The following is a 19,450-nucleotide window of genomic DNA, read 5'->3' as shown; positions in this document are numbered from 1 at the left end:
AAATAGATTTACCGGTAAGTAAAATCTTATTTTTTACACATATATACATTACCTGTACTATAGATGTAAAACATATGTACCCCTGAAAGCACTCATAACCTAGGCTTAATAGCCTGTTATGCCCCCTATAACTGTGGCCACCACCCCTTATATGTAAGAGAACCTATGGACTAAGGACCGCCATGACCTCACCCCCACCGCTTAAAGCTGTGCATGTGTGCCCCGCGGCTAGCTTCTTGCACCCCCATCCCCACCGCAGTGCTAGTGGCGTCCGTAACGGTGCCCTACGGCGGGAGCTGCCGCCTGCGATCTGGTGGAAACCGGAGAGCAGGGAGGTGTTTAACGGGTGCCCATCGGCGCAAGTGTGCTCTGACCGCAGCCGGGAGCCGCTTCTGAGCCCTGACATATGCCCAGCGGCAGCGCGGTTTCTCACGTGGTGGAGCTGCACTGCCGGGAGCCGTGGATTGTGACCGGCAGTCAGCGGTAGCACTGTACGGAGCCACACTACCGGGAGCCAGGGCAAAATGTTGAAGTGTGACGGGCGCCCAGCGGCGGCAGTGATCTGACCACCGATGTGAGCCGCACAGTTATACTGTACTTCAGCGGGGAGCGGGCAGGCGTGGAGCGTGACGGGCGCCCCCGCTGCTGGGAGCTGGAAAGTGGGGGCTCAGTAATGTTAAACATTAGTAAGCAGCTTCTCTGCAAAACACGTTCCCAACACACGGAGGGGCGGCAGCAGTAGCTGACCGTCCCACTATCACAGCAACCAACAGGCCCAACGGAGCGGCGGCAGCGTAAGCTGACCCCCCGCTCATTACCTTTGTGTAGTGTGGAGGCTCCGATGGGGCTTCTCTCTAAGCTCCGTCCAGCTCCTGCAGCCATGCTGAGTCAGCTAACGCTGATGAAGGTCAATGGCAGGGCTTCTCTGTCTAAGCACCTACAAGCCTTTGCTGCACATCAGCAGCACACACTCCCGGACCCACGCTTCTTAATAAGCTGGGAAGAGAGTGTGATTGATAAAAGAAAAAATCTTTAGAAAAATTAAAAGTAAACCCTGGAATGACTCCAGGATGCAACCTTACCTGGTGAAGGCACAAAAAACACTGAGGCATCTGGAGAGTATGGAGGGGGAAGGAGGGTTACCCCTAGTAGATGAAAAACAAATAGCGCCTATGAGCTACTGGATACACTCATAGTGAAGCCCCACCCATTCAATGGCGCACGGTCTTCCCGCTCTTCTTTATACTGGCTTTATGTGTCTAAGTGCATAAAATGGAGTTAGCTCCCTTTTTAAGCTGTAATACCAGTCTGGGTACTGTGTACAGTCTGGAGACTCAGTCCGCCCCGTTAGAAGCCGCGTCTCTCCGTACCCTAACCGGGACGCCTGCTTAGTACTCGCCACTATTCTTTCTTCTGGCTCTGGTATTGGTGGCAGCATGCTGTGGGAATGTACGCTCGCCGTGGTTGGGCTTGCGAATAGTTCCCTCAGCAGCTAGTGACCTGTCAGGAAGGGCATGGGACCATTAGCCCTTACTGGGGTAGGGGCGTGTTCCCCCCAGTCCCACGAAGCAGGCAGGCTGGTGCCATCCAGTCCTGCCTGAAATTAAACTTATAAAATAAATGCAGAAAACTCTTCAGGAGCTTCCAGAGATGGGACCGGCTCCCTCTGGCACATTTTCTAAATGGAGACTGGTAGGAGGGGCATAAAGGGAGGAGCCAGCACAAGTTATCAAACTTCTATAGTGCCCATGGCTCCAAGTGGACCCGTTATACCCCATGGTACTAAATTGGATTCCCAGTGTCGAAGTCGAAAAATATTGTAATACACACAGCACGTACTAACCACACACACATGCCCGCTGCACGTGCACTTGTTCCGCCGTGCGTGCACATATCCGCAATTTGCGTATGATCGCTCCCGCGGTGTCCTGCGCGTGGTATGGGTATTTACGGCGGAGTTTGTGAGCGCATAGAGGGTTATCAAAACATTACATATTTAACCCAAATAGTGCACATTGTACACATAGCCCCCCTGCACCATATCAGCAAGTATCAACAGTTTAAATGATTCCAGGACTAAGGGATTCGCCTTTGCATGATAGGAAGGGACAGACTAAGGTTATAAGGTGATGTCTAGTATCCAGCTGTAGGGTATTTTAAGGGTAACATTCCGGTGTTGGCTAGAGGAAGATCGCATGTTCCTACGTATAGTTATGTGCAGAAGTAGAATATAGATATAGTATTTACTGTATATTATGTATGCGGCGGGAATCCAGAGGAGACCACCCACAAGAGCAGTTGGGAAAGACATCGCCCACCTTTTCAAATCAGCCTATGACCTCTCCTGTAATGTAAAGATGCATCTCTGTCCAATGAACAAAGGGATTACTGTAACCATTGTATTGTTTATGGAAGTTGTGTATAAAAAGCCTATTGCTGCCTGGCCGGTCAGAAGACTCTGAACGCTATCTACCTGATGAGCGGAGGACTGGTCCAGGTTGCGCAAGCGAATATTCTCACGTATGTACATTGACTGTAGCCATTCTTCTGTTGTAGATTTATCTTGTTAGCCTTGTAGTGTATAATTTGTATTGTTATCCCCTTTCAAATAATCCACTGTGGCGTTAGAACCCAGCGGTTAACTACAAATCGGTGTTGTGTCCTCTTTTCCCTGCTAGGGTTTAAAAGCGTATTTAACTGTATAAGGTTTAAGAGTGTATTGATAAGGTGTGTACGCACTGCGGGTACTTTATACCGTCAGCGCTGCGTAAGGTTTAAGGTATAACATCACTGCATTGTACTGCTAATAAGGTTTAAAGTTTATCAAGAGTGTGTGCGCGCGCTGTGCGTACTTTGTACCCCCAGCGCGGCGTGTGTACGCTAAGTCCGTACAACGTACGGGACTCTGTACGCAAATAGCGTACAAAGTGCGTAGCGTGTGTATTAAGTCTAAGCGGGCGCAGCGGCTCCATGGTAAAAGTGTGTTTAAAGGTATAGCTTTATGGTTTAAGATAATATCGACATTATCACCAGTATCCCCTAGGACGTAAGAGGAACACGGTTTATTAAAATCAGTCATGTTGGCTAAGAAGTGAAATTGGTTTGTTTGGACATTAAAAAAGAAAAGTACAGTGCTTTTTATTCTATACACAGACATTAACTCTGTTGTATTTTTGCCATTACAGTACTTGACAGAGTACAGAATTTTCTGCCTCAAATGGCTCAAGCTAATGAGAATCTCAGCAGGGAAATTGAATCCTCTCCAGCTAGAGCCTTTGACATAGAAAACATTGAGAAAGAGGAAAAGATAATAGAAATGGTAAGAATACTTTTATTTTTTAAGTGTTTTGTGCTCATGTAAATGGTGTTCAATAACTGCACATAGTATAAATTAAACAGTACAGACTAACTGGCTGTTTGATGCTATTTACACAAGTGGATTAGTGTTTCTCTGACGTCCTAGTGGATGCTGGGAACTCCGTAAGGACCATGGGGAATAGCGGCTCCGCAGGAGACTGGGCACAAAAGTAAAGCTTTAGGACTACCTGGTGTGCACTGGCTCCTCCCCCTATGACCCTCCTCCAAGCCTCAGTTAGATTTTTGTGCCCGGCCGAGAAGGGTGCACACTAGGGGCTCTCCTGAGCTTCTTAGTGAAAGTTTAGTTTTAGGTTTTTTATTTTCAGTGAGACCTGCTGGCAACAGGCTCACTGCATCGAGGGACTAAGGGGAGAAGAAGCGAACTCACCTGCGTGCAGAGTGGATTGGGCTTCTTAGGCTACTGGACACCATTAGCTCCAGAGGGACCGAACACAGGCCCAGCCTCGGAGTCCGGTCCCAGAGCCGCGCCGCCGGCCCCCTTACAGAGCCAGAAGCAAGAAGAGGTCCGAAAAATCGGCGGCAGAAGACATCCTGTCTTCACCAAGGTAGCGCACAGCACTGCAGCTGTGCGCCATTGCTCCTCAGCACACTTCACACTTCGGTCACTGAGGGTGCAGGGCGCTAGGGGGGGGCGCCCTGAGCAGCAATAAAAACACCTTGGCTGGCGAAAATACATCACATAGAGCCCCCAGGGCTATATGGATGAATTTTAACCCCTGCCAGATTCCACAGAAAAACGGGAGAAAAGGCCGCCGAGAAGGGGGCGGAGCCTATCTCCTCAGCACACTGGCGCCATTTTCTTTCACGGCTCCATTGGAGGGAAGCTCCCTGGCTCTCCCCTGCAGTCACTACACTACAGAAAGGGGTTAAAAAAGAGAGGGGGGCACTAATTAGGCGCAGTATAACAATACAGCAGCTATAAGGGGAAAAACACTTATATAAAGTTATCCCTGTGTGTGTGTATATATATGTATATGTGTGTATATATATATATATATATATATATATATATATATATATATATATATATATATATATATATATATATATATATATATATATATATATATATATATAGCGCTCTGGTGTGTGCTGGCATACTCTCCCTCTGTCTCCCCAAAGGGCTAGTGGGGTCCTGTCCTCTATCAGAGCATTCCCTGTGTGTGTGCTGTGTGTCGGTACGTTGTGTCGACATGTATGAGGAGGAAAATGAGGTGGAGGCGAAGCAATTGCCTGTAACAGAGATGTCACCCCCTAGGGAGTCGACATCTGAGTGGATGAGCTTATGGAAGGAATTATGTGAGTCAGCTCTTTACAAAAGATTGATGACATGAGACAGCCGGCGACTCAGCCTGTGCCTGTCCAGGTGTCTCAAAAGCCATCAGGGGCTCTAAAACGCCCGTTACCGCAGATGGCAGATACAGACGCCGACACGGATACTGACTCCAGTGTCGACGATTAAGAGACGAATGTGACTTCCAGTAGGGCCACACGTTACATGATTGAGGCTATGGAAAATGTTTTTACACATTTCTGATACCAGTACCACTAAAAAGGGTATTATGTTGGGTGAGAAAAAACTGCCTGTAGTTTTTCCTGCATCTGAGGAATTAAATGAAGTGTGTGATGATGCGTGGGTTTCCGCCGATAAAAACTGTTAATTCCTAAAAAGTTATTAGCATCATACCCCTTCCCGCCAGAGGATAGGGCACGTTGGGAAACACCCCCTAGGGTGAATAAAGCGCTCACACGCTTGTCTAAACAGGTGGCACTACCGTCTCCGGATACGGCCGCCCTTAAGGAACCTGCTGACAGAAAGCAGTAAAATATCCTAAAATGTATATACACTCACACGGGTGTGATACTGCGACCAGCAATCGCCTCAGCCTGGATGTGCAGTGCTGGGGTGGCTTGGTCGGATTCCCTGACTGACAATATTGATACCCTAGATAGGGACAGTATATTACTGACTATAGAGCATTTAAAAGATGCATTTCTATATATGCGTGATGCACAGAGGGATATTTGCCGACTGGCATCAAGAGTAAGTGCGCTGTCCATTTCTGCCAGAAGAGGGTTATGGACAAGACAGTGGTCAGGTGATGCTGATTCCAAAAGGCATATGGAAGTATCGCCTTATAAAAGGGAGGAGTTATTTGGGGTAGGTCTAACAGACCTGGTGGCCACGGCAACGGCTGGAAAATCCACATTTTTACCCCAGGTAGCCTCTCAACATAAGAAGACGCCGTATTATCAGGCGCAGTCCTTTGGGCCCCATAAGGGCAAGCGGGCAAAAGGCTCCTCATTTCTGCCCCGTGGCAGAGGGAGAGGAAAAAGGCTGCAGCAAACAGCCAGTTCCCAGGAACAGAAGCCCTCTCCCGTTTTCTGCCAAGTCCTCAGCATGACGCTGGGGCTTTACAAGCGGACTTGGGCACGGTGGGGGCCCGTCTCAAAAATTTCAGCGTGCAGTGGGCTCACTCACAGGGGACCCCTGGATCCTTCAGGTGGTATCTCAGGGGTACAAATTGGAATTCGAGACGTCTCCCCTTCGCCGTTTTCCTAAAGTCTGCTTTACCGACGTCTCCCTCCGACAGGGAGGCGGTATGGGAAGCCATTCACAAGCTGTATTCCCAGCAGGTGATAATCAAGGTACCCCTCCTACAACAGGGAAAGGGGTATTATTCCACGCTGTTTGTGGTACCGAAGCCGGACGGCTCGGTGAGACCTAATTTAAATCTGAAATCCTTGAACACTTACATACAAAGGTTCAAATTCAAGATGGAGTCACTCAGAGCGGTGATGGCAAACCTGGAAGAAGAGGATTATATGGTGTCTCTGGACATCAAGGATGCTTATCTCCATGTCCCAATTTACCCTTCTCACCAAGGGTACCTCAGGTTTGTGGTACAGAACGGTCACTATCAGTTTCAGACGCTGCCGTTTGGTTTGTCCACGGCACCCCGGGTCTTTACCAAAGTAATGGCCGAAATGATGATACTCCTTCGAAGGAAGGGAGTTTTAATTATCCCTTACTTGGACGATCTCCGGATAAGGGCAAGATCCAGGGAACGGTTGGTAGTCGGGGTAGCACTATCTCAAGTAGTGTTGCGGCAGCACGGTTGGATTCTTAATATTCCAAAATCGCAGCTGATCCCGACGACACGTCTTCTATTCCTAAGGATGATCCTGGACACAGTCCAGAAAAAGGTGTTTCTCCAGGAGGAGAAGCCAGGGAGTTATCCGAACTAGTCAGAAACCTCCTAAAACCAGGCCAAGTGTCAGTGCAGCAGTGCACAAGGGTCCTGGGAAAAATGGTGGCTTCCTACGAAGCAATTCCATTCGGCAGATTCCACGCAAGAACTTTCCAGTGGGACCTGCTGGAAAAGTGGTCCGGATCGCATCTTCAGATGCATCAGCGGATAACCCTGTCACCAAAGACAAGGGTGTCTCTCCTGTGGTGGTTGCAGAGTGCTCATCTTCTAGAGGGCGCAGATTCGGCATTCAGGACTGGGTCCTGGTGACCACGGATGCCAGCCTGCGAGGCTGGGGAGCAGTCACACAGGGAAGAAATTTCCAGGGCTTGTGGTCAAGCCTGGAGACATCACTTCACATAAATATCTTGGAGCTAAGGGCCATTTACAATGCCCTAAGCCAAGCAAGACCTCTGCTTCAAGGTCAGCCGGTGCTGATCCAGTCGGACAACATCACGGCAGTCGCCCACGTAGAGAAGCTGCAAGGATTTTTCGCTGGGCGGAAAATCATGTGATAGCATTGTCAGCAGTGTTCATTCCGGGAGTGGACAACTGGGAAACAGACTTCCTCAGCAGAAGTCTTCCACATGATTGTAAACCGTTGGGAAAAACCAAAGGTGGACATGATGGCGTCCCGCCTAAACAAAAAATTGGACAGGTATTACGCCAGGTCAAGGGACCCTCAGGCAATAGCTGTGGACGCTCTGGTAACACCGTGGGTGTACCAGTCAGTGTATGGGTTCCCTCCTCTTCCTCTCTTACCAAAAGTATTGAGAATTATAAGACGGAGGGGAGTAAGAACTATACTTGTGGCTCCGGATTGGCCAAGAAGGACTTGGTACCCGGAACTTCAAGAGATGCTCACGGAGGACCCGTGGCCTCTACCTCTAAGAAGGGACCTGCTCCTTCAAGGACCCTATCTATTCCAAGACTTACCGCGGCTGCGTTTGACGGCAGGGCGGTTGAACGCCGGATCCTGAAGGAAAAAGGCATTCCGGATGAAGTCATCCCTACCCTGATCAAAGCCAGGAAGGATGTAACCGCAAAGCATTATCACCGCATTAGGCGAAAATATGTTGCGTGGTGCGAGGCCAGTAAGGCCCCGATGGAGGAATTTCAACTAGGTCGATTCCTGCATTTCCTGCAAACAGGAGTGTCTATGGGCCTAAAATTGGGGTCCATTAAGGTTCAAATTTCAGCCCTGTCAATTTTCTTCCAGAAAGAACTAGCTTCATTTCCTGAAGTTCAGACGTTTGTAAAAGGGGTACTGCATATACAGTCTCCTTTTGTGCCTCCAGTGGCACCTTGGGATCTCAATGTAGTTTTGGGGTTCCTAAAGTCACAATGGTTTGAACCACTTGAATCTGTGGAGTTAAAATATCTCACATGGAAAGTGGTCATGCTGTTGGCCCTGGCCTAGGCCAGGCGCGTGTCAGAATTGGCGGCTTTATCCTGTAAAAGCCCTTATCTGATCTTCCATTCAGACAGGGCGGAATTGAGGACTCGTCCTCATTTTCTCCCTAAGGTGGTTTCAGTGTTTCATCTGGACCAACCTATTGTGGTACCTGCGGCTACTAGTGACTTGGAGGACTCCAAGTTGTTGGACATAGTCGGGGCCCTGAAAATATGTTTCCAGGACGGCTGGAGTCAGAAAATCTGACTCGCTGTTTATCCTGTATGCACCCAACAAGCTGGGTGCTCCTGCTTCTAAGCAGACTATTGCTCGTTGGATTTGTAATACAATTCAGCTTGCACATTCTGTGGCAGGCCTGCCACAGCCAAAATCTGTAAAAGCCCATTCCACAAGGAAGGTGGGCTCATCTTGGGCAGCTGCCCGAGGGGTCTCGGCTTTACAACTTTGCCGAGCAGCTATTTGGTCAGGGGCAAACACGTTTGCTAAATTCTACAAATTTGATACCCTGTCTGAGGAGGACCTGGAATTCTCTCATTCGGTGCTGCAGAGTCATCCGCACTCTCCCGCCCGTTTGGGAGCTTTGGTATAATCCCCATGGTCCTTACGGAGTTCCCAGCATCCACTAGGACGTCAGAGAAAATAAGAATTTACTTACCGATAATTCTATTTCTCGTAGTCCGTAGTGGATGCTGGGCGCCCATCCCAAGTGCGGATTGTCTGCAATACTTGTACATAGTTATTGTTAACTAAATCGGGTTATTGTTGTTGTGAGCCATCTATCCAGAGGCTCCTCTGTTATCATGCTGTTAACTGGGTTCAGATCACAGGTTGTACGGTGTGATTGGTGTGGCTGGTATGAGTCTTACCCGGGATTCATAAATCCTTCCTTATTGTGTACGCTCGTCCGGGCACAGTATCCTAACTGAGGCTTGGAGGAGGGTCATAGGGGGAGGAGCCAGTGCACACCAGGTAGTTCTAAAGCTTTACTTTTGTGCCCAGTCTCCTGCGGAGCCGCTATTCCCCATGGTCCTTACGGAGTTCCCAGCATCCACTACGGACTACGAGAAATAGAATTATCGGTAAGTAAATTCTTATTTTTTAGTATAGGTATAATTGTTTAGTCTGTGTATTTCATTAGCAACAAAAGCCCTTTTTAAATTCTTTTTTTTTTTTTTTTTTTTTTTTTTTTTAATTATCCATTAACAGTACACTCCACAGACAAATGTCTTCTCACCTCTAACTTAGACAGGAAACCAACCACATGTTCCCAGTGTCTTCCCTCTACCAGCTTAATGGTTTCATCAGTAACTTCTTTCCTGCCAGGGTTCTGTCTGGCTTTAATGAAGGCCTATCTCTTGACAAAATCTATTACCCAATACACAGTCCTTTCCTATTCCACACGCTGTAGAGGAATTTTTAAAGCAGAAGACTGTTGAACTTTTGTTTTTGACCAGGGGGCTTTCTGAATTGGTTTATTGAAAATAAATTTGAGATTGTTACCCTAACAAAAATACTTTGACAACAGGGACTTTGATAGGACATTGGCTCTCCATTCCCGCTATCCCATCCACCAGAAATATCAAGTATTCGTGCCATTTAAGATGCCCATACACTAGATGATATGAACGATTTGGCCGTTTCCAAGGATCGGAACTACAAATCGTTCATAAAAGTGCAGATCGTTCAGTGTCTGTGAACGATCACGATGCGCGGTTCTGCTGGTCGTTGGTCGTAGCTTCTGATATTCCCTGCTGCAGAGAAGATCTGAAGCTATCGTCAACGACAGCATGCTCCTGGATGTAGCCATTCCCAGATCTTAAGATTTATCTTATGTGTATTGTACTGTATCGTTTGCCCAGGACTGCCGAGGTAGTTCAAGGGAAATAGTTAACGAGAAATCATCATTTACAGGTCGTATGGGCATCTTTAGAGAGAGGCTAGAGCTGCAGTGTCTATTGACCGTACATCCTTTTCATAGCTCAACAGCCTCCCTGAGTCTTTACAAAAGTAGTGGTGGTGTTGGGGTTTGTTTGTTTGTTTTCTCTGGCATCCATAAGGGATATTGGGGAATTTGTACGATGGGGTATAGACGAGGTCCAAAGGAGCCGGTGCACTTTAAATTTCTTCAGCAGGGTGTGCTGCCTCTTCCCCTCTATGCCCCCTCCCACAGGCAGAATTTTCTTCAGTTTCTTTTAAAACTTTATTTTTGGTATGCTGTTTAGGCAACAGCATACCTGCACCGTGGGAGTTAAGGGGGTGGGAACGGTCACCGGCCTCTGTAAGGTGTCGGAGTCTCTTCCCCGCTTCGACCACCATCCTGAGAGGTTGTGGTACAGCGGGGCACGGCGCCTTAGCGGTCACAATTGCAGCATGCCGCACACCCCTAACGATAGCCTTAAGGTGATAACAGTGGTGAGTACAAACCAGGGGCCCCGCTAGGGGGGGTCCCCCGGTTCATGGTGCGGCAATAATGCAGGGGGTGGGGGGGAGTTAAGAGTCTTCCTGGCTAGGTGCCAGGCCAGATGTCTCGCAGTCCCCCCCTCTCTAACTCAGGGCCACTTGAACGTGGGTTACCTGCTTTTACTCTGATTCAGATGAGGAGATACAGGAGATGGGGGAGGAATTGGATCCTGTTACTGGGGATTCCCCTCCTGCACAGGGTATTAAACATCTCATTTTAGCTATACAGGATGTGTTAAATCTCCCTCTAGAGGATGCTGCGACACCGCAGTCCTTTTTCTTCACACAGAAATTAGGATTTTGGTACTTACCAGGTAAATCCTTTTCTTTGAATCCATAGGGGGCACTGGAGTACTCTTGGATATGGACGGGCCGTAGCCCGAAATGGCACATTTAAATATTTAAATTAGTAACTGGTCACCCCCTCCATACTCCCATAAACCCTTTTTACTGAGCCGAACAGGAGTGATAGAGAGGATGAACCATAGAGAATTACATATAACGGTCAACACTAAAGTTGACACCTTAACCTAAATTATAATGGTCAACACTAAAGTTGACACATAATGTAACTGACAACTAAACAGTTGACACCATAATAGATATCACCGTAACAACGTATCCATTGGTGATAATGTGTTCCCATAAGATCCACTGAGCTTACCACAAGACATGTAAAACTGCTCTGGGTGGGCGTCCAGTGCCCCCTATTGATTCAAAGAAAAGGATTTACCTGGTAAGTTCCAAAATCCTATTTTCTTTTTCATCCACTAGGGGTCACTGGAGTTCTCTTGGGACGTACCAGAGTTCCCCCTTGGGCGGGAGAGCTGTTTGGCACCTGTAACACTAGACTGCCAAAGCAAGATGCTGATGCCGTAAACGTATTAAACATGTAACAGCGCACAAACGTGTGCACTGATGACCATGCACTCATGACCTTGTAGCAGCGCGTGTAAGTTGTTTCGTAGAAACTTCACAACCTGCTGCCCATGACGTTCTCAAAGAACGTGTGGAATGGTCTGACACTGATGTAGGCGGTTGTAGCCTGCCTATGACGTTCCGAAGAACGTGTGGAATGGCCTGACACTGATGTAGGCGGTTGTGGCCTATTATGAAGCTAAGCCTGACGTATGGTATAAGGTCTGCTTGGAAGCTGGCTAAGCTATCTTAACTACCTTATAGAGAACAAACAACGTAACTGTTTAACGTACAATTGATGTTCCGCTCCAGGAGTATAAAAACACCAGATACGGTGGCTTGCATGACAAGGCACCCAATGTAGAACACGCCTTGCTGAGGCCAAGGCTAAGAGAAACTGTTTTCCAAGTGAGAAACTAGATATCCACTAGATATAAGGGTTCAAAATATTAAGACTGTAAAAAAAAAAAAAATATCTACCAGATTCAAGGCCCATGGCGCTGTAGGTAGTATAAATGGAGGTTGTACTCTGAGGACACCTTACTGGAAAGTAAGTACAGTCGGCAAAAGAGCCAAACGTCTTTACAGGTAAATTGAAAAGGCCAAGATCTGCACCTTGAGTGTAGAAACGTAGTCCACCACCTAACCCAGTCTGTAAAAACATGAAAAGACGGGATAATGAGAAAGCTAATGTCGGAACTTCCGAGCTTCCCACCAACCTATATAGGCACGGCAAATTCTGTGATAATGAGCTGGCGTAACTGGCTTCCTAGCACTTAATATGGTTGGTAGAACAGATTGTGGAATGCTCTCCCTTCTTAAGAGGGCGGTGTCAACAGCCACCCCGTGAAGCGCCACCTCACGAAATCGGGATAAAGGCACGGAGCCTGTTGTAACAGGTCTGGATGTGGCAGGAACGGTTAATAATCGGCTGCGAATAGGTCGCAGGGATCCGAGAACCATGCCCTCCGAGGGCAATGAGGCGCCAGTAGTACGACCATCGTGGACTCTAGTTTGGTTTGTTTTAGCAAGCGAGAAAGCAGCGTAAACGGTGGAAACAGATGCACAAAGCTGTACAGCCACGCGATCATGAGAGCATCCACTGCCCCCTGCCTTTGGAGCTCTTGTTCTGGACACAGTCTGAGATGGTTGATGATTTTTTGCAAGATGCCATTATATCCCCCTGTGGGTAACTGCACCGCTTGCCAACATCAGGAACGCTTCTGAATTTAATGCCCAGTTTTCTGGATGAAAATCCTGACAGCTGGGATAATTTGCCTCCCAGTTGTCTACTCCCAGAATGAACACTGCCGACAATATCACCTGGTGATGTTCGGCCCAATTGAGGATTTGAGCACTTGTCACATTGCCATGCGACTTCGAATTCCTCCTTGTTTGGTTATGTATGCGATCGCCGTTGCGTTGTCTGACTGCACGTGGACAGGCTGAGGCTGGAGCATGTGCACCGCTTGCCGCAGCGCGTTGTAAATTGCCCGAGTTCCAGGGCATTGTATTGACAGCAATCTGCTGTCAAGTTGATAATTTGGGACCACAGCTTCCCAACCTCTGAGACTCGCGTTAGTCTTAGAATTAGCCAATTCCAGACACCAAACATTTTCCCTGCGGTGAGATTGTGTATTTGGAGCCACAAGAGTAGTGATACTCCGGCCCTTGAAGACAACCGCACTATCTGATGAATCTGTAGATGCATACAATAATATCCAGGTGACAATGAGATGAGTGAACTCTTGCGAACTGGAGTCCGTCGAAAGACGCCACCCTCCTTCCTAACAGTCGAATGCCCCAAATGGATGGAGACCTGTCCGTGGAATGCGTATTAACTGTACGCAATGACGAACCCTTTGTGTGTTGTGTTCAAACAGGTAAATCCGTTGATCCGCGGAATCATTCCTATGCATGAATCCTTTGTTACGGAATGAGGCATGATTACTTTAGGTTGACAATCCACCCGTGCTGAACGACGCCATTGTACGTTAGTAAGACACGTTGCAGGAATAAGCGTTGAGACTGAGCTTTGTTGAGCAGATTTGCAAAGCACGGAACTGTTATCGGTGTCAGGAATCTGAGATGAGCTATCATGACAGCCAGTACTTGTGACCACCCGAGGCGCCGATACGAAGCCAAACGGTAGCGCCTGAAAGTGAAAATGGTTTCTACTGCAAAACCTAAGTAGGCTTGATACGTCTAAGTACTCTTGTTTGTGGAAAGCCAGAACTACTGAGGATTTCAACCTGCATTCACCAACTGCAGGTATTCCTTTTGAATCTGTAGTAAACTACGTACTGATAGACCTCTCTTAGGGTCAGTATCAAACTGACAGAAACATCCGGTGTTTCTATCGCGGTCTGCAGATCCGCCGTCTTGTCTTCTGACCCAGGCAGACCTAAATTGCAATGGTAGAAGACAATCGACCTGTATTATGTAAGCTGAGAACCCAAAATTGCAGATTCACCCAGCTGTGGACGCCCACAACTGACGATCGGTGATGGTCTGGAAACACATTATGGAACTTGCCTGTCAGTGGGCTTAGTGTCCTGTAAAAGCCACTGAAAACCTGGTTAATGATGCCTTGAAGTAGGTGACAGTACCCTAACCGTATACGTGTTGACGACAATTAGTGGTTTGTTGAAACCACGTCCTCTACCACATATCCTGTATGTGGCTGTTTTTGTAACACGGCCTGAAAAGGACTGAGGTGTAAAGACTATATCCTGAGTATTCTCATCAGGAATTTGTGTAGACAATGGCAGGAAATTAGATTTTTGCCTTTCGTATGAAATGCGTTTGTCCAAGACAGGACGAAACCTGTAGCCAGCGTAAGGTAATGCTTCTGACTTCGTTCTGTTAAGAACATAGCGAAAGTGCACGTTGTGCCGCAACTAGTGAAGCTAAAAGGAAACTAAACTGGCCGACGTCCACAGAAGCTGTACCTAGATATTGAGCAGGTTCACAAGTGTGATCAGCGAGAAGTATAAGGTGTTCTTCTTGGAAGGCAAACGTGAACTGAATTGCCATGCAAATACCACCTTGTTAACCCAAAACCCGCACCAATACAGGGCTAAGCAACACCCCTACTGCTGTACCCAGGGCAAACACGCGTTCGTATCCCCCAAAGAGGATCGGCAAGAGTCCGTATTTGTCTTAGCTGCTTAGTAAGAGATGCTGAATAAGGAAAACACACCAGAGTTCCCTGTTTAGCCACCATACTGCATTATTGGGAAAAATGGTCTCCAGTTTTCGTTGAGAACCTGACGTACTCCCTGTTAATTATCAATGGCCGGCTGTGATATGAGGGCTGGCATTGAATCGACAGAAAACAACCTAGCTGAAACTGTCAATTTATAATACAAATAATAACAAAGTTTCCCCAGGCAGTATACGCGTCGTATTTGTTCGACATACTGTCTGACAGACTTTGCAGCGAAGCTTCTTGTTTGACTTTGCATTAGACGCACTCATTATGTACACCGACAAGTAAGCACAGAAGGACAGACCAGTACCGTGCTTAGTATCGCGTAAGGAAGGTGTGTATGAATTCGCATTACAGTGCACGTGTTTAACCTACAATAGTGAAACTATGTGTACAAAACCAATAAAATAAAATTCCTAACAACACCCCGGCTCCTCCAGAGGCTAAGTGTTGTAGTGCAGCCACTTCCTGGGAAGAACCAGGAAGTAATATTAAAATGGTGTCTGCCATGTGCTTGCTATTGCAAGATAAGTGTGTTGATACATACTCATTATGTAGCCATATACAAAGATCTATATATACACGTATTTTTCGGACCATAAGACGCACCTGACCATAAGACGCACCTAGTTTTTAGAGTAGTAAAACTGGAAAAAAAATATTCTGAACCATTTCTGCTTTATCATCTTTGCGCTGCCTCCCTAGTTTTCACCAACCTCTAAGAGATATTTCTGTGTGATTTCTCAGACTCCTACAAGGATTCTGTACAGTGCAGCCTTCTGTCAGAGCCAGCATACAGAGAGAGACACACACACACACACACACACACACACACCGTACCAGTGGTTCCCCGCGTCCAGGCTCTCAGCTAACGCTGCCCGCGGTGCACTCCTGAGGAGGTGGGGGGGAGCAGGGGAGTCACATGATGCCGGCTCTGCTGCTGAGATGGGCTCTGAGATGCGGGCGCTCTGCTGATGACGGCGCAGCAGCAGCATCCAGGACCCGCCGCTACCCGCAAACACGTCTTATTAGCTCCATAAGACGCACATACTTTTTCCCCCACATTTTTGGGGAGAAAAAGTGCGTCTTATTGTCCGAAAAATACGGGGTGTATATATGTATAATTTATATTTATACAATTATACTTTTGGAAATATATATCCATAAATATACATACATATCCATCGATATAGATATACATATATACCCCTATACATACATCTCTACAGGTAACAGCAGTCATGAAGATCACTGACCCCCTTACAGGCTTAATAGCCTGAGCTGCTTGCTGTCTTAAATGCAGCTTAGTTATGGGGCCTCCCTGCGATCTCCCTTCTTGAAGACTGACCACGGCAGCAGCAGCAGTGAGAGCTGTCCGCGGTCAGCCGTACACCTCTCCGGCGGTCCAGGGACTGGGGAGCGTGGGTATGGGAGCGGGCGGCCGGGAAGTGGCAGCTTGGCGCCCAGCGGCGGCTGCTGTGCAGTCTGCGGCTGGGCAGTGGAATACAGCGGCTGGGCAGGCAGGAGGTGTTGTTGTGAACTTCGTCCACTTGCTTGGCGCCCAGCAGCGGCTGCTGTGCAGGAGGGTGCATGGTATATAGTTCGAAATAAAAATTAAGACATAATGTCCCCACATAGCGCCCCTCACCCCCAGCATATAACACAAGTGAGCGGCGGCAGTGTGAGCTGCCTTAACCGCTCATTACCTGTACCAGGGGAGGCTATCACGGGCTTCTCAACGAAGCACGGTCCAGCTTCTTTGTGCAGCCTGAGGCTGCAATCAGCTGTGCTGATTTTGGTCAAAGGCGGGGCCCTTTTCATGGGCACCGGCAGACCATCTGCTGCTCTTCTGCAGCACCTACCATCCTGGACCCCACTTCTCTGATAAGTTGGGAAGGGAGTGGGTAGAAAAAACAAAAAATAATCTTGCTTGAAGAATCGAAGGACAATCCTGTCCAATGTACCTTCGGACTAGAGGCACAGAAAAATACTGGAGGGTTTATGGGAGTATCAAAGGCATAAAACCGAATGAACCTGATCACTGAGGACCACGTAGCCGACTTGCACAATTGTTCAGCGGGCGCGCCTCGGTTGGCCGCCTAAGAAGGTCCAACAGATCGAGTAGAATGGGCTTTGATAGCAGCAGGAGCTGGAAGACCAGCCTGTGCATATGCTTGTGCCATCACCATTCTGATCCATTTGGCCAAGGTTTGCTTATCCGCAGGCCAACCACGTTTTGTGAAAAACAAAAAGTACAAAAAGGCTATTGGACCTCCGGAGAGAGGCAGTCCTCTGCACGTAAATACGGAGAGCCCGTACCACATCCAAAAACCGCTGTTTGGAGAACAAACCAGAAGAGAGAGAAGCCGGAACCACAATCTCTTGATTTAAGATGGAAAGATGACACCACCTTAGATAACAGGGACGAGTTCTGAGAACTGCCCGGTCACGGTGAAAAATCAGAAAGGGTGGTCTGACACCCTTCTAGCAACGGCAATAGCTAGCAGAAAAATGACCTTAAGCGTAAGATATATATTTAAGGTCCACAGACTCAAGCGGTTCAAATAGAGATTCTTGTAGGGCATTCAAGACAACAGACAGATCCCATGGAGCCACAGGAGGGACATAGGGAGGCTGAATCCATAAAACTCCCCTCAGTGAAAGTATGAACGTCTGGAATAGACGCAAACTTCCTCTGAAACAACACCGACAAGTCGGAAATATGAACCTTGAGGGAGGCCAGACGAAGGCCTAAGTCTAAGCCTTGTTGCAGAAAAGCCAAAAGTCTGGAAGTTCTGAAATTGTATGCATCGTAATTCTTAGCAGCACACCAGGTGAAGTGAGAATTCCAGACCCTGTAATAAATCCATGCAGAAGCCGGTTTGCGGGCCTTTAGCATAGTTTGGATAATTGCCTCGGAGAATCCTTTGGCCCTCAGGAGTGAAGCTTCAAGAGCCACGCTGTCAAAGCCAGTCTGGCCAGGTCTGGGGTACACGCAAGGGCCCTGAACGAGGAGGTCTGGGCGTTGAAGTAGAAGAGGACACTCTATCGATAGACCCTGCAGGTCTGAGAACCAATGACGTCTGGGCAACGCTGGAGCGACTAGAAGTAGTATTCCTCCTTCTTGCTTGAACCTCCGTAGTACCCTGGGCAGGAGTGACACTGGAGGGAACACGTATGGCAGCTGAAAGTTCCATGGAACTGCCAGTGCGTCCACGAACGCTGCTTGAGGATCCCTTGTCCCTGATCCGAAGACCGGAACCTTGTGATTGTGTCGTGATGCCATCAGCTCTACCTCCGGTAGGCCTCACTTGTCCACTAGGAGTTGAAAGACTTCCGGATGAAGACTCCACTCGCTGGCATGTTCGTCCTGACGACTGAGGAAATCCGCTTCCCAGTTGAGGTCTTCTGGAATAAACACTGCTGGCAGATGGCGTTCCGCCCAACGAAGGATTTTTGACACTTCCATCATTGCCATGTGGCTTGATTTATATATGTTCTGTATCAGAGGCAGGGCAAGAGTCAAAGCATTGAACACTCCCTGCAATTCCAGAATGTTTGTTTATTGGGAGGAGAGTCTTCCTTGGTCCACCGACCCTGGAGAGAGTCATGCTCTAGCACCGCGCCCCAACCCTGCAGACTGGGCGCCTGTAGGACCCAGTTGGGGTACCAGAAAGGACTGCCCCTGCTAAACTGTTGGTCCTGTAGCCACCAGCTCAGTGACAGACGAACCTCCGGAGTCAAGGAGATCATTTGAGACCTGTCCGATGAGGCAGGCCGTCCCACTTGGAAAGGATTAACCTCTGAAGAGAGCGGGAATGAAATTGGGCGCTAGTACTTGCATCGCCGAGTGTATCAACACTCTTGGGTGAGAGAGGAAGTATCTGATCCTGTCTTGAAGTTTCAGGACTTCTTCCTCTGGAGACAGAAACAATCTTTGGTTGTGCGTTTCCAGCAGTGCCCCCAGGTGCACCATGCTCCGAGCTGGGACCAGCGAGGACGTTTTACAGCTGATGAGCCACCCGTGTAGGAATTGGACCGTCTGTTCCAGATGACTGAGGAGAACATCTTGGGAGTTCGCCAGGATCGGCAAATTGCCCAGATACGGCAGGATCCTGATGCCCTGACGATGGAGAGTGGCCGTCATCACTGCCATGACCTTGGTGAAGATCTGAGGGGCTGAAGCCACTCCAAATGGCAGAGCCCGGAATTGATAATGTAAGTTGCCAATAGCAAACCGCAGATATTGCAGATGCGATGTGGCAATAGGTATCTGCAGGTAAGCATCCTGTTTGTCCAGGGATACCATATATAATCTCCGGGTTCCATGGCCAGTATAATTGAGCGCAGTGTTTCCATACGGAACTTGGACTCACACTCACGTGTTCAGTGATTTGAGGTATAGTTTAGGCCGGAAGGACCCATTGGGTTTGTGGACTAGAAACGGAGTCGACTAGTATCCCCTGCCTCTCTGGGGCAGAGGTACTGGCACTACCACTCCTGTCTCCAGGAGGGATCGCACAACCAGGTGTAGAACTTGCGCCTTCAACGGCTCCGAAGGGATAACCGTTGTGCAGAACTGGCGAGGGGGACGTGTCTTGAAAGAGACTGCGTACCCGTGAGAGACCACTTCCCGCACCCAGGTGTCCGAAGTGGTCTCTAACCAGGACTGGGTGAACCACAGAAGTCTGCCTCCCACCCTGTCATGCAGCAGGCGGGATTGTTTTAGGTTTGGGCATAGTGGTGTGTGTGTCTGTATGTAAAATCTCTCTCTCTCTCTCTCTCTCTCTCTCTCTCTCTCTCTCTCTCTCTCTCTCT

General features: G+C 48.2%; 1 protein-coding gene across 2 annotated transcripts in view; it reads left to right on the top strand.

Annotated features, from left to right (window-relative positions):
* NOPCHAP1 (NOP protein chaperone 1) overlaps positions 1-19,450 on the top strand; it is a 103,006-nt gene that overhangs the window by 68,462 nt on the left and 15,094 nt on the right. For both annotated transcript variants that reach the window (XM_063927767.1, XM_063927768.1), the window contains exon 3: positions 3,186-3,319. In XM_063927767.1, the coding sequence (XP_063783837.1) occupies positions 3,186-3,319 (134 nt within the window). The remainder of the gene's footprint in view (positions 1-3,185; positions 3,320-19,450) is intronic.

Source organism: Pseudophryne corroboree, chromosome 6, assembly GCF_028390025.1.
Source record: "Pseudophryne corroboree isolate aPseCor3 chromosome 6, aPseCor3.hap2, whole genome shotgun sequence".
In the NCBI taxonomy this organism is placed as follows: Eukaryota; Metazoa; Chordata; class Amphibia; order Anura; family Myobatrachidae; genus Pseudophryne; species Pseudophryne corroboree.
The sequence above is the reverse complement of the archived record's forward strand: the minus strand, read 5'-3'. Positions and strand labels throughout refer to the sequence as shown.